A 13,843-nucleotide genomic window follows, 5' to 3' on the forward strand; every position below is an offset into this window, starting at 1 on the left:
TATTTAATGCTGCATTTCCGTACTTCATCGGAGGGCGACCTCGAGTTACCCTAGTCGATCTTCTTGAAGGGCCAGAAACTGTCGCATGGTCACCTTCAATTTGTCTGGGTGTTGGACTTGATGCTAGCGATCGCTGTGGTGGAGCAAGCGTAATGGTGTCGGCTTCGGACTCTTGTTGAGGTTGTGCAAACTCTTCCGATTCTGTTTGCGTAACTGGTTCAGCGACATCATCACCAAATATATCGATTTCATAGTCATCTCCGTCTTGCGTCGATTCAGGTTGCATCGGGCTGCTGTTTGCGGTTTCGACGAACGTGACGTCCCGTGCTCGGATTACCTTTTCCGTATCAGGCATCCATATTCGAAAGATATTATGGGCTTCGGTTCCCACGAAATAACCTGGTTTGCTCCGAGACTTAAATTTTTCGCTCCTCGCTCTTCGTTCGCTAGGTACCAGTACCCATGCTTTGCATCCCCATATTCTGAGATGTGAGACATCGGGCTTTAACGGTTGCCTCTTCTGGGAGAGACACATGTCCATCATTCTCACAGGAGTCTCTCCGTTAAGTGCTCTCGTGGTGAGCAAATTGCTCAGTCTAGCGGCGTGCTTTAGAGCTTCTGGCCATAGCTTTTGCGTCAATCCTGACATCGCAATCATAGTCCTTGCCATATTGTTGAGTTCCTTATGTGGACGCTCTCCTTTGCCATTCTGTTCTGGAGTGTATGGCACTGTAAGTTCTTGCTTGATCCCTTTGGCCTTTAAGAAAGCTTCTAACCTACTGCCACCGAACTCTAGTCCGTTATCCATACGGATTCGTTTAACGGGATTTCCCGTTGCCTTTTCTGCCCAATTGCAGAATTCGCATAGCCGATCATATGCTTCTCCTTGCTTCATAGGGTAGACCCATTTGCCGCAAGTTGCATCGTCCACAACACAGAGGTACCAACTTGAGCCATCATATGTTTGCGGTTTGATTGGTCCCAGCACGTCAGTATAGATTAATTCCATTGGTTCCATTGCTCGCACTGGTTGGTCGCCTGAAATCTGCCTTTCCTGTTTTGATTCAATACATGTCTCGCAAACAATCTTGTCTGACGCATTCTTTAGATTAATTCCAGTTGTGAGGTCGGCAGTCTTTCTAACTCGTTCCATTGAAATATGTCCTAGTCTCGCATGCCAGAGATCAACTGGTTCCACAGCGGCACTAATAAGTTGGTTTTGCACTACCTTTGCATCTAGTGCATACAACCTCGTTAGTCTTGAATGTTGCCGACTTTGTCTCAGTAGGTTTGTGTATCAACGTCCATGCTGACCCGTCATAGGTCAACGCGCGTCCTTTGATGACCGGAAACGGTCCAGACTTATCAGGTTGGTAAAGAAACTAGGAACTAGGTGCACATCCTTCAAGGTAAGCGTTGAGTCGGTATTTCCGATAGTAAGTTTCACTGTTCCAATTCCTTCGGCTCGCACACCACCTCCCAAACCGTCGAGAGGCTCTTTCCAGTTAGTGTCAAGCTCCTCGAACAATTCTGCCTGACAGCATATATGTGTTGTTGCGCCACTGTCGATAAGCCATGCATTTCTAAGACCTCTGTCGCTAATAAATGCAGAAGCCGCCATGCTGAGTTTCGATCCATGGTCCTGTCCTTGGTCCTTCTGAGTCTTGGACCAACAGTCTTTGGCTATGTGCCCTTTCTTGCTGCATTTGAAACAAGTTCTTGTTTCTTTCTTTTTGTCATTCCTTGAGCCTCCCTTTGCTCTGATAGCGAAGGCGCTCTCCTTATCCTCATTTCTCGATGGTAAGACCCCGTCGAACTTCGGCACGTTTAAGTCGTTTCCATATTTCGAAACCGGAACCAACTGCCTCAAGGAAAAGCCTAACTTGTTCTTCACCATCGACGGGCTTCCCTGTTGACGCGTGACGACTTACCAAGCCGGTGAATTTCTGAACGAACTCATTAGCGTCCTTGAAGTCGGAGTACTTCAGGCTCGCTAACTCTCCTTTGAGCTGCATCCTTAAACCTGCTGTACTCTGGTCGTACAGCTTAAGCGAACGATCCCATATTTCTTTCGGCGTGGGACTCTAGCCAGGTATCTGAGCCTGAACCTTGATGCTCAGGCTACCCATTATTGTTGCAGAGGCTTTCATCTCCTCCCGTTCCTCCTTTTGCTGTTCTTCTGGGCTCTTCCCTTCCTGGCGGGACTGCCCTCGAGGAATCTGAAAAAACCTTTACCTTCAAGATAAGGGTCATCTGCCGCTTCCACGGCACCCAGTCCTCGGGTCCGTCGAGCTTCCAGACTCGAATGTCTCTATCTTCTGACATTCCTCAGGTTTCTTTCGTTTCGTTTTTCCTTCTTCGGTTGCGCTCAGACAGGGCTCATAACGTGTTGAAAAATATATATAAAACTATATATTGAGCACACTTAACTAGAACAACTTCTTGTAATCGACAGGTTCCAAAGTCCTCTATATATACTTAGGACCTTGTATTCTGGAAACTTCTAGACATATGATTGGAATCTTCCAAACAGTCCAATCACGTCATCGTTACATCTTTCCAGAATCTACGATCGTAGGCTAGAGTGTTCTACACATTTCCACACAGTAGAGTCTATGAACGGGCCAGCATTGACTACAGGTTGACACAGTTCCGATCGGACTGGCACAGCCTAGTCCCGAAGACTAGAGGTATGGTGCTCGAACGGTTGAGGTATACAAGTGTCCAAAGTGCTCTCGTGTGATACGATTTCCCAGGTATAACTCCGTGTTGCCGTGTTGATAATGATGGTATTAACAGAATTGATGAGCTAATATTTCCGTTGATATTGCAAATTTCCCTGACCAATCACAATAGCTAGTGCTTAGTTTGTGCGACAGAAATTCATTCCTTGAGGATAAGGGTCGAGACGGTTCTTTGCCTCCCGAGTAGCCCCGAGTCACCAGGTCAGAAATTGACCGCGAGACCCTAGGTATTCTGGCCTCCCGAGTAGCCCCGAGTCACCAGGGTTAGAAGTGTAACCGGGAGATCCGGGGTTGAGATAGATCGTGGTCTCCCTAGAATGTCCTGAGGAGATAATTCACAATGATATATTCGGTACGACTCTAGCTCTATGGAGCTGGGAGTGACTGTCTCATGGCGCAAACCACCTCCCTGAATTTAACTTTGTAGCGCCGCAGTTAGTTTAACCGACTATCCCCGAAGGGCTGACCGGCCTCGGCGTGGTGCAGCCGTTCAATCTGTGGAGCTGGCTGAACGACCTGGCTCGCCGGCCGACATGTTCTGCGTCTAGGAAGAGGTCGACTTCGCATGCGCGCTCGGCCATGCACAGAACACTCCGCTCGGGCGATATTTTCCGTAGTGGGTGCGGGGGGAGAAGCGGGGGTTTGTGTAAGTCTCGCAGATATGCAGGCTTCCTTCCAGACCGATTCCCTTCTCATCCCAAACTGTGCCAATCACATATATGAGATCATTCTTTTAACCCTGATAATACCTAGATCGATTTTATGATAACTTCAGAGACATTGGATTGCTTGCTAAGCTCTACGTTACTTAACTTAACACTTATAAATTTGAAATAATAATTTAGTGCACCTGGATTTGAGCTGAGAGATCCCCGCGCCTCACGCTTTGAGGCAATTGATCGACCTTACAGATCTCTTGGACCCAAACCTTATTTCAGACTTTGCCTGATCGCACGAGATGTCCGATTTTTACATTTCAATAAGGTTTGATCAAGCTCTGGGGGCTATCGGCCCGAGAACCGTCCCCATGGGGTTTAGACATTCTGAAAACTGCAATTCCTAAAACGGAGTGTGCGGTAATAGACCAGTGAACCCCACCTTGGTTTAGGGTTTAAGATGTCCCCGTGGGGTATTTAATGACAGTTGTTTAACGGAGGTAAGTACTCCACCGCCATATTGAAGAACAAATGGATACGAAGTCTGCTCACTATCTTGAGGAAACAGCGGCTGCGAGCCCCGAAAAGCAGGTCACCGATGTCAAAGACTGGAGTGAGATCAATCAGGATGCTGCGGAAGCCACTGCTGCGGAGCACAGTTTCACATTCTGGCAGGGAATCAAGGCGTATCGCAAAGCCGCGTTCTGGTCATTCATTGTTTCCATGACCATTATTATGGAAGGCTATGACACCGCTCTCCTCGGAAACTTTTATGCGTATCCTGCCTTTAAGGAAAAATATGGTTCATTATACGAAGGTTCCTATCAGATCTCATCACCGTGGATGAACATGCTATCTTATCTACAGATGATCCCAAATATTATTGCGGCACAGGTAGCCGGCTCGCTGTCGCAGCGATATGGTTATCGACCATTATTGCTTTCATCGCTTGTGATCATGAGCGGAGCTATCTTTGTTACGTTCTTCGCACCGAATTTGCCTGTGTTGCTGGTAGGTGAGCTGCTGTGTGGTATCCCCTGGGGTATTTTTGCTGTGCTTGCTCCGTCATACGCTTCTGAAGTGTGTCCTGTCGTTCTCCGCGGTTACTTGACAGCGTATCTTAACCTATGCTGGGTAATTGGGCAACTCATCAATGCCGGTGTTGTATATGGCCTTCAAGATTACTCAGGCGAATGGTCTTACCGAATTCCCTTTGCTATTCAATGGGTGTGGGTGATACCGCTGTTCGGTCTTATTTTCCTGGCTCCGGAGTCTCCATGGTGGTATGTCCGCAAAGGTCGTCTGGAAGAAGCCGAGCGATCTCTGAATAGGCTCTCCCAGAAGTCGGCCGCAATCAACACAAAACAGATGGTGGCGATGATGGTTCACACGAACAATTTCGAAAAGGAACAAGAATCTGGAACATCAATCCTCGACTGCTTCAAAGGGTCGAACCTTCGACGGACTGAAATCGCTTGTGCTATTTACGCCATACAGCCTATGACGGGCGGGGGACAGATCCCAGGATCATATTTCTTCGAACAAATAGGGCTGTCGGTGCGAGAATCTTTTGGAATGGGCTTAGGTGCGACTTCCGTTGCGTTTTGCACATCGATCCTGGCCTGGGTCGTGATCGGGTTGAGTGGGAGACGAAGAATGCTTCTCAGTGGTATGGCTGGCATGGTAATCGTACTCTTGATAATCGGATTTCTAGCTCTCGGCCCAAGTTCGAACCATACAATTCCTTGGGCACAGGGAGCGCTTGCTCTGGTCTTTAATGTGTGTTACAACCTTTCCGCTGGTACACTAGCATTCACTATCTTCAGTGAAGTCTCTTCAACAAGACTGCGCGGAAGAACTATCGCCTTGGCCAAGAATGTAAATGCCGTGAGCGGGATTGTCGTGGGAGTCGTCAGTCCCTATTTTATTAACCCACAAAATCTTAACTGGAAAGGCAAAGTGGGGTTCTTTTGGGCAGGAGTTAACTTCCTGTGGATGGTCTGGGCCTATTTCCGTCTGCCGGAACTCAAGGGGCGCACCTATGAGGAGATAGATATTCTCTTCACCAAAGGGGTAAATGCAAGAGACTTCAGAAAGTTTGTTGTCGATCTGTAAGGCCGGGTTACACTACACGCGACACGGAAGATTGTTTGTCCGGCGAGGCTTAGATACATATATATGTAAAGGAGAGTGTAACGTGCGTTTGCACTAGATGGTTTCAGGAGGAATTACTATAGCTAGAAAGAATATACAAGCTGGGAAAGGAATGTCTATTCAACTGAAGTCTGCCTCCTCCTTTCCAAGATCAGAGGCAGCTTTTTATAGACCGACATTTGAGAGACCGGGTAGTTTCGGAAACGTCATGTCGATAATACATTCAATAATTTACATCACACCATATCACTCTGTGATATGTTCATCACTATGTGATATGTCATTTCCCTGTGACATCTCCATCACCCGGTGATATGTTAATCACCAGTGATATCCATCTACTCCGGGGAAGAGGGTGGTTGTTACAACTATCTCCCCCTCAAAGGCTTGCGTCCTCGCAAGCCTGAGTTCATGAAAACACGCATTCGCTGGACTAAGTCGTCCATGTAGTGGGAAAACCGATGTAGCTATAGCTATCTCTTCGGACAAAAACCGCTACAGTGTTCCTTGTACTCACCTCTTTGTAGTCTGCTTGCCCGCTTCAATCCTGCCTCTCTTTCCGCGGCGGGATCTTTCAAATGTTTTGATGACACGTTGGGCGTTGGCCATATTTTCTTCAGGAACCCATTGGTTATATTCTGAAGGCCAACCCGTCCACTTCACCAAGTAATGAGCTTTACCCTTGATGGTCTGTTGATCCTTTATCTCTTCAACTTCGTACTCATCAGGGTCTTCTTCAAGCTCAGGCATTGGTAGGTCATCACTGCCATCTCTCAAATGGTACCTCTCTAGTAACTGAACTGGAAACACATCATGCAGTCTAGCATACTGCTCTGGCAGTGACAGCCTGTAAGCCTGTGTTCCAATCACTTCAGTCACCCTGAAAGGTCCAATAAATCTGGGCTGAAGTTTTTATTCTTCAGCTTCAGATTTCGAGTAGAGACCTTCACAAGGCTACCCCTTTTGAACTGAATTGGTGTATGCCTTTGGTCATAATACTTCTTTTGACTCTCTTGCGACCTGATAAATTGGTCTCGCAGAGCCATTCGCAGTTCATGAAGTTTCTTGACCCTGTGCTTCTGCGACGTCAACGTAAAATTCGGGGTAATAACCGTACATAGCTCTGAAGGGCGATATCCTGAGTGTATGATTCAGACTGTTGTTGTACGCAAAGGCAGCTGTTGGCAACAGCTTAGCCCAATCCATCTGTTCAAGATTTGTAAACGCCCGGAGATAAGTTTCGACGATTCTGTTGAGAACTTCGGTTTGACCATCCGTTTGGGGATGGAATGCTGTAGATATTTTTCGTTTGATGAACGAATGGTAACAAACTTCGGCCCAAAATTGGCTCGTAATTCTTGAATCACGATCTGTTACTATTCCAGCAGGAGGCCCGTACCTAAGCTCCACTTCCGTGTGTATGAGCTCAGCCAACTCTGCTGCATCAATGTCGTCTCTGACTGGGAGAAATATAGCCATCTTTGTATATCTGTCGACGACTGTCAAGATCGAATTGTACTCTTGAGTCCCCCGCATGGAAACGGGCAGTTGAGTGATCAAATCGATCGAAATCTCCTTCAATGGCCTACTCGGCTGTGGTAAAGCTTGGAGTTCGCCATATGGCTTATGTCTGGGAGCAGCATTTCCCTGGCAGACAGGACAGGTTTGGACGTATTCTTCCACATCTTGCCTCATTATCTCCCATTTGAACTTGCGCTGCAATAATTCCAAGGTCTTCTGGATACCCCAATGTCCAGCAATCTCTGCATCATGGTGTAATCGCAGAAGCTCATGTATAAGAGCTCGTTGATTAGGGACCATTAGTCTCTTCGCTTTATACAGCAACACTCTGTCGCTCGCACATTGGAATGACTGTCTAGTTAAAGGATCTCTTCTCAGATCTTTAACCACTCGCTGACAGAAAGGATCTTCTTTCTGCGCAGCGGCAACCAATTCTCGCAGTCCTATGCTAGGTGCCTGCATTGGTGTCTCGGCTTGGACCGCTGCCCTTGCCCGTCTTCTGGTCAGGTATTGTAACTTGACCAGTTTCAAGAGGTGATCAGCCTCTACCCCATCTCCCAGGGGCGCCTCATTACATAGAGGAGTTTTAGGCTCTACCCCATCTTCCAGGGCATCTTCCAGGGGAGCCATATTGCACATAGGACTATCATCCTCTATCCCATCTTCCAGGGATGCCTCGTGCCTTCGAGGACTTAAGTTCTGCCTAACTTCGTGGGGTGCCTCTTCTACTAATTCCTCATCTTGGTACTGCAATACCTTTAAACGATGTGGAATTATAATTTGCTGCACGCGGGCAATCCTCGCCTCTAATGTAGCCAACAATTCTGAAGAGGGGTCTTGCAGAACTTTGTTCCGCGTAGACAACATACTTCGTGACGGTGCGTCAGCCGGGTCCGTCGACCCTGATCGCCATTTGATCACAAAGTCATATGGTGTCAGGTAATAGCACCATCGTGCTTGCCTGCCATTGAGTCTTCGTTGTCTCATAAAACCCTGAAGGTTATGATGGTCAGTTAATACCTCGATAGGGTACGTACTGCCTTCCAAATAATGTCGCCAATGCTTGAAAGCTTCGACAATAGCCATCAATTCCTGATCAGGCGTCCCGTAATTCAATTCAGGACCCTTGAATTGTCTGGAACAAAACGCAATAGGGTGCCAGCGCCCTTCAAACAACTGTGACAAAATCGCTCCCAAGCCAAATTTTGACGCATCCGTCTCCATTCGAATTGGTCGATCGGGGTCAAAGTGCCGTAGCGAAGGTACTTGCTCGAATGCACTAAGCAATTGAATGAACGCTTTTTTCTGTGCCTGGCCCCATTCCTTCTTGAAATCTCCTGTTTTCTTGCCATTCTTACTGCCCTTCATCAAGCTCGTCAGAGGTCGAGCAAGGCTGGAATATCCCTTGATAAACCGCCTATAAAAATTGCAAAACCCTAGTAGCACCTGAACATCCCTAAATGACTCAGGAGGGTTACTCTTCCAGTCTGAAATGGTTTTGACCCGGGGACTCCTTCTGGATTAATAATAAAGCCCAGAAATTCCATTTCCTTCTGGTAGAACTGGCACTTTGAGGGTTTAGAGTTTAGCTCAGCCTGCCGCAGCCTTTCACAGATCTGGCGGAGGTGCTCCGTATGCTCTTGCTCTGATCGGGAGAAACTAGAATATCGTCGAGATAGACTATACAGAAATCATCCACTAGTCCTCGCAAGGCATGGTTGATGTAAGCCTGAAATGCTGCAGGTGCATTCGTCAGCCCGAACGGCATAACCAAATATTCGAAATGACCGTATCGTGTGCGGAACGCAGTCTTCCATTCATCTCCAGACTTGATCCTGATGCGATAGTATGCATCTTTCAGATCAATCTTGCTGAATACTTTGGCTCCATTCACTCGATCCAGGATCTCTCCTATCAATGGTAAAGGGTACCTGTTTTTGACCGTGACACTATTCAATCCTCTGTTGTCCACACAGAGTCTCAGAGTGCCATCCTTTTTTGGTACAAACAGAATTGGAGACCCTGCAGGGCTCTTTGAGGGCTTAATGAATCCTTTCTCAAGATTCTCCTCCAGGTATCGACGTAGAGCCTCTAGCGCTGTCTGTGACAAAGGATAGAGTGGTCCAAACGGAGGCTCCTTGCCGTCCTGTATCTCAACCGCCAAATCTACTCCTTCTCGATTTGGTGCTAACGTGGAAGCATTGTGCGCAGAAAGGACGTCTGCATAACTTATCAGTTGGTCCGGAAGGTGGTCGTGGCTTGTCTTCTCACTCTCATCCACTTTAGGAACATCTTGAGCAACAAGGGCGTACACCTTCGGGCTTTTTCTTAGTCTTTATCAAATCGCTTGGAACACTCAGCCTTAATAAAAAACTTGCCACCGCTATCCAAGTCGTACTGCCACTTATTTCCGCCCTTTTCTTCCGTTCTCAACTAGACTGTAATTCCAATCTCCGCTAGGGCACGTTCTCCAAGTAGTAGTGGAGCTAAAAGTAATCGGAACTATGCATAATAGACGTTTCTTTATTTCCATCGCAAGTCCGGGCGTTATGTCCGGGCTCACCGCACTTACCGCAGCGCCGTTCAGCTGGCTCTGTCTTCTTCTTCCGACCACCACTCTCACATATATCATTCGATCGAGTAAGGTGGATTCGGGTACATTGTAGATCGTTGCAGCCTGTCGTATACTTAGCTGAGCGTGTTTTTGTGTAGCTTCGAGGGCTAATAAAAGTCTACGTTCTTTAGAAGCGGATTCCGTATTTTGTTGAAAATGTAGTGTCAAAGTTGATAGATGTATGTTGAGTAGAAAGAGCGCGGCTCGCTTGTATGCGTGGCTCGCTTATCACCCACGTTATATGAAAAATGTTATGAAACACATTATGAATGTAGATTACACCAAACGCCATTTATATGCCATGCATGCGCCACAACACCACCAAGGGCCCCAGTTTGTAACCATCTGCAGTGTCCGTTAATATATCTGCGCACTCTTCCTCGGCGGCCGGGCCCCAAAAATCACGCTGCCGACGCGCACATTAGTGGATCCCTGCTTAATCGCATCCTCAAAGTCCTGTGACATGCCCATGCTCAGCTCGAGACCGTCCACACCAAGCTCGGACTCGACCAGCTGCTTCGTTTCCAGCAGCGCAGTAAAATCCTCATTTTGCTCGCCTTCGGCAGCAGCATGTGACCGCGCTATAGACCCAATCGTCATGAGTCCTAGTAACTTCAACCGCGGACAATCGTTAACGATATACCACGCAACATCAACCGTCTCTTTCCCAGGCGCGACACCGCTCTTGCACTCCTCGCCGGATGTGTTAACCTGAATAAAAACATTCAACTTCTCCCACTGCTCGCTCCTCGCATCATTCAACTTTCGCGCCTTTTTAGCCGCGTCGACAGTCTCCACCGCAAACAGGTTCGGAATCGAAGCTAACGTTGCGCACTTGTTGGACTGCAAAGAACCGATGAAGTGCCATTGAATATCGCCCGGCAATTGGGCCGCCTTGTCGACCAGTTCCTGCACGTAGTTTTCACCAAAATGTCGGTGTCCTGCAGACACATACAGTGCCCGGATGTCCGACGCTGGTTTTAGCTTCGACACTGCGACGAGCCGGGGTGGATTTGACTGCGCAACGGCGGCGATGCGGGATGTCACGGAGGATAGTGCGAGCGTGAGCGTTTCCGCGCGGACGGGATCGGAGAGGGCGACTGGGGACGCCATTGTTGTTAACGAGCGCAGGTATATTGTGCGTGCAGTTCGTCGAACAACACCAGCCAGCGGCATTCAGCCTGTTTAATGGTCAGCTCCTCTTCTATTGTAGACAAAGAGATACGGCGACGAATGCAACTGGACACAACAAGCCCGATCAGAATCACTCTTTTCGAATATTTAGGTGTAATCATTATTTGTTCATGATTAGCATGGAAAAAAGCAGGGTAGGATTCATCAGACGACGCGTTGATGCATCCCTATTCTTCGTCACGCGCGCTAGCGGAATTTGAACATATACTTACAATCCTTCGCCGCGCCGAGATACCGGAGATAGGTTTCAACAGGAGTAGTCTACAATCCAATTTGTTAATACCAATGAGTAATACACAAGAGGAAATAAGGTCGCATGAAATAGAGGAAGAGTGATCAGGAAAAATTATTTCCGCATTTATTACATTGGAATTTGATAGTACTATAATTTAACATCATATCGCAAGACTCTCAGAAAACATATTGAAATTTTGCTGCATACCTAAAAACTCCACGAAAACGATTCTAAAATACTCCTAACACGAACATCAATTAGTATTCAAGCACGGCAAATGAAATCGAATAATCATAGATGAACAAGATCCATTTGAACATTTGCGGACGGTCAGATATTCCGTGTGTTTGGCTAACGAGTCGAATCATCAAAAGTTACCGGGTTAATGGACTTTATTATGATTGGGGCGACAAAGGTTCATCATGTTGCTCACTGTTCGTACATCGATCTTGTCTGCCTGATGATTGTCAAAACTTGCTTACCTTTGCTTGGATAGCAAGTGGACGAGTGTCAAAGGGAGAATAGTAAGTGCTGTGAAAATATTTGATGGAAGGCTGGTGGCCCACCCAAAAAACCAACCCTCACAACGCCACAGGTTAAGTTTTTTAGATTCATTGAACACACCACCGGTTGCGGTCGCTAATTAATTCAAAACTAACTGCAATTGGTTCTATCATTACTATACACATAAAGTATACAAACCCATCACAACTCCCATGCGACCAATATCCTAAACCAAGCCATTTAACTAACCAAAAAGCACAACAAGATCATATATACAAGTATTACCACGCCTTAATGCGATCCATTTCCGCCGGCGGAATATCCGTGTCAGTCAGAACAAGCTCGATCCGGTTATCAACGCCCCGCGCTTCCACTGCTTTCGTCAATACAGCCCATTCCGAATTTTTTCGTCTAACACCCGATAAATCCACCTTCTCGAGAGATTTGTTCATGGCGACTAAATAACACACGGATTTCCAGCCCGCAGCATTCAGCTTCGTATTAGCCATGGTCAGAGATTTGAGCGAATTCGACCACAGGAGGGATGCCATTAACGCCTTTACCATGTCGTCGGCCAGCATGACATTGTCCATATGGAAGTTCTCAACTGGGACGAATGCAAGGAAATCGGCGAGCGATTGAACTTGCGAGAAGATAGGCGGATCGCGACCACTGGCACACAGACGCAGGGATTCGACCGACTCGGTGAGGCCCTTGACCTGGTCGTAAAAGAAATCGAGCGGACGCAATTCACGCAACTTGCAGCAACGAATGTAGACGCAGCCGAGATCGGGAGTGGGGACCGATGACACGAATGTGATCCCGGTCTCATCTGAGCTCGTACTCGCGCTCGAGGCCACGCTTGGTCGTCGGTCCGAGTCGCAGGATTGCGTGGAACCAGCCGACGAGCGACAATCATCGCCGGATTCATTCGTGCTGGAGCTTGATGCGTTACGTATTTTCGACATGACACCTTTGGGAATCTCGACAGGCCCATCCAGGAATAATATCGCCTTGTCGGGAACACACGGCTTGGCGCGACACGAGACAGTCCTGGAGCCGTCAAGACCAGCGATCGCTGCTTTTTCGTCAAGACTGGAGCCCGAGTGGTTAGCAACTGCGGACGCAATGGCGTGACGCTTTCGCTGGAGCATGGCCTCCTGTGACTTTATCGCCCTGCGAATCTGGCTGTAGAGAGGCTCGCGGGTTATTATCTCGTCGTCGATTTCGTCGACTTTGAAGGCGACACGCTTCATTTTCACGGACCGCAATTCGTTGACGGGACAGACTGGTCGGTTAGTGTTTTTGTTGAATACGACTCGTCGACACTCTGTCGACGGTCCGCCGCCGCGAGAAGTGGACAGGCGACGCAAGGTAGAAAAAAATCCCGACTTTGGTTCAAGGGGTTCGACGGGAGAGACTGGGGACGGAATCACGGCGGAGCCAAAGTCTGTCGTATTGTTCTTCTGTTCGGTCTTGAGCGACTGCGGCCCTCGCTTGTCGACGGAATTACGCCGTGGGTTGGCGTGACACAAGGCCGACTCAGTGGCTGGAGTCGAAGAGTTTGTAGAGAATTTCTGGGAAATGTTATGGATCCAAGACGATCTGCGAGTAGGGGCTACGGACGGCTTTAGAGAGGGAGGCGGCGGCGACGATGATTTCTCTGGCACTGGGGAAGTTAGTTGTGCGGCTTGCAGGAGCTGGACACTGAACGTACCGTCGGAGATCATGTATGAGGATTGCCATAGCACAGGCTGCTGATGAGACTGGAGAGTCGAGGACATTGGAGGGAGTAATTGCGGCAAAATTGTAAAGGAGTGGAATAGGCGAGGGCAGGGGCGACGACATGTATGTAATTTAAGGCGAAGATCGTGTGCAGGCATTGCAATCAAGAGCGGACAAGTGGAGTGAACACGCTACTTTGGGAAACAAGGTTTGCTCAGCCGTCAAAAAGGCAAAAAGAGGCACAACAGGCAAAACGCAGAGGCAACAAGCGGGGAGAGCTCCAGGGTTAGGGCATGATGTCAGAGCAGCACGCCGTCGATCCGGAGTGACAATCCCAAAAGGCAGCACGCGCAAAGCAGACCAGTCACAGGCACACCACTTCCGTACTCCTCGTCATACTACGCTCTCGCCAACCAATCGCAAGGAATGAATTGCCAATGCTGCTCTGCCTCATGCCTGCTGCGCTGTGCCATAAACTGCACAAGACTATGGTCGC

At 48.1% G+C, this 13,843-nt stretch overlaps 4 protein-coding genes across 4 annotated transcripts; 1 reads left to right on the forward strand and 3 right to left on the reverse strand.

Annotated features, from left to right (window-relative positions):
* Positions 1–1,324: 1,324 nt before the first annotated feature.
* V1508DRAFT_395908 (uncharacterized protein) lies at positions 1,325–2,325 on the reverse strand (the record flags this gene model as incomplete). The annotated part of the gene is made up of 3 exons (XM_066938077.1): positions 1,325–1,909; positions 1,932–2,084; positions 2,236–2,325. The coding sequence occupies 3 exons, from the start codon at positions 2,323–2,325 to the stop codon at positions 1,325–1,327; spliced, it is 828 nt and encodes a 275-aa protein (XP_066797440.1).
* Positions 2,326–3,925: 1,600 nt separating this feature from the next.
* On the forward strand, positions 3,926–5,791 carry V1508DRAFT_443616 (general substrate transporter). Its single transcript, XM_066942385.1, has one exon. It carries the CDS (start codon positions 3,932–3,934, stop codon positions 5,513–5,515), a length of 1,584 nt encoding a protein of 527 aa, XP_066797441.1. The 5' UTR covers positions 3,926–3,931; the 3' UTR covers positions 5,516–5,791.
* A 4,255-nt stretch (positions 5,792–10,046) lies between these two features.
* V1508DRAFT_431074 (uncharacterized protein) lies at positions 10,047–10,802 on the reverse strand (the record flags this gene model as incomplete). The annotated part of the gene is made up of 1 exon (XM_066941922.1): positions 10,047–10,802. One exon carries the CDS (start codon positions 10,800–10,802, stop codon positions 10,047–10,049), a length of 756 nt encoding a protein of 251 aa, XP_066797442.1.
* Positions 10,803–11,781: 979 nt separating this feature from the next.
* Positions 11,782–13,468, reverse strand: V1508DRAFT_412662 (uncharacterized protein). The gene has a single exon (XM_066939655.1). It carries the CDS (start codon positions 13,404–13,406, stop codon positions 11,904–11,906), a length of 1,503 nt encoding a protein of 500 aa, XP_066797443.1. The 5' UTR covers positions 13,407–13,468; the 3' UTR covers positions 11,782–11,903.
* Between the last annotated feature and the right edge of the window lie 375 nt (positions 13,469–13,843).

Source organism: Lipomyces doorenjongii (genome assembly GCF_038497915.1).
Source record: "Lipomyces doorenjongii strain NRRL Y-27504 unplaced genomic scaffold V1508scaffold_10, whole genome shotgun sequence".
NCBI classification, from domain to species: Eukaryota; Fungi; Ascomycota; class Lipomycetes; order Lipomycetales; family Lipomycetaceae; genus Lipomyces; species Lipomyces doorenjongii.

Bases quoted from the DNA above. Each gene is read 5' to 3' on its own strand.
- V1508DRAFT_443616 (XM_066942385.1), top strand. From the start codon at position 3,932: ATGGATACGAAGTCTGCTCACTATCTTGAGGAAACAGCGGCTGCGAGC.
- V1508DRAFT_412662 (XM_066939655.1), bottom strand. From the start codon at position 13,406: ATGTCCTCGACTCTCCAGTCTCATCAGCAGCCTGTGCTATGGCAATCC.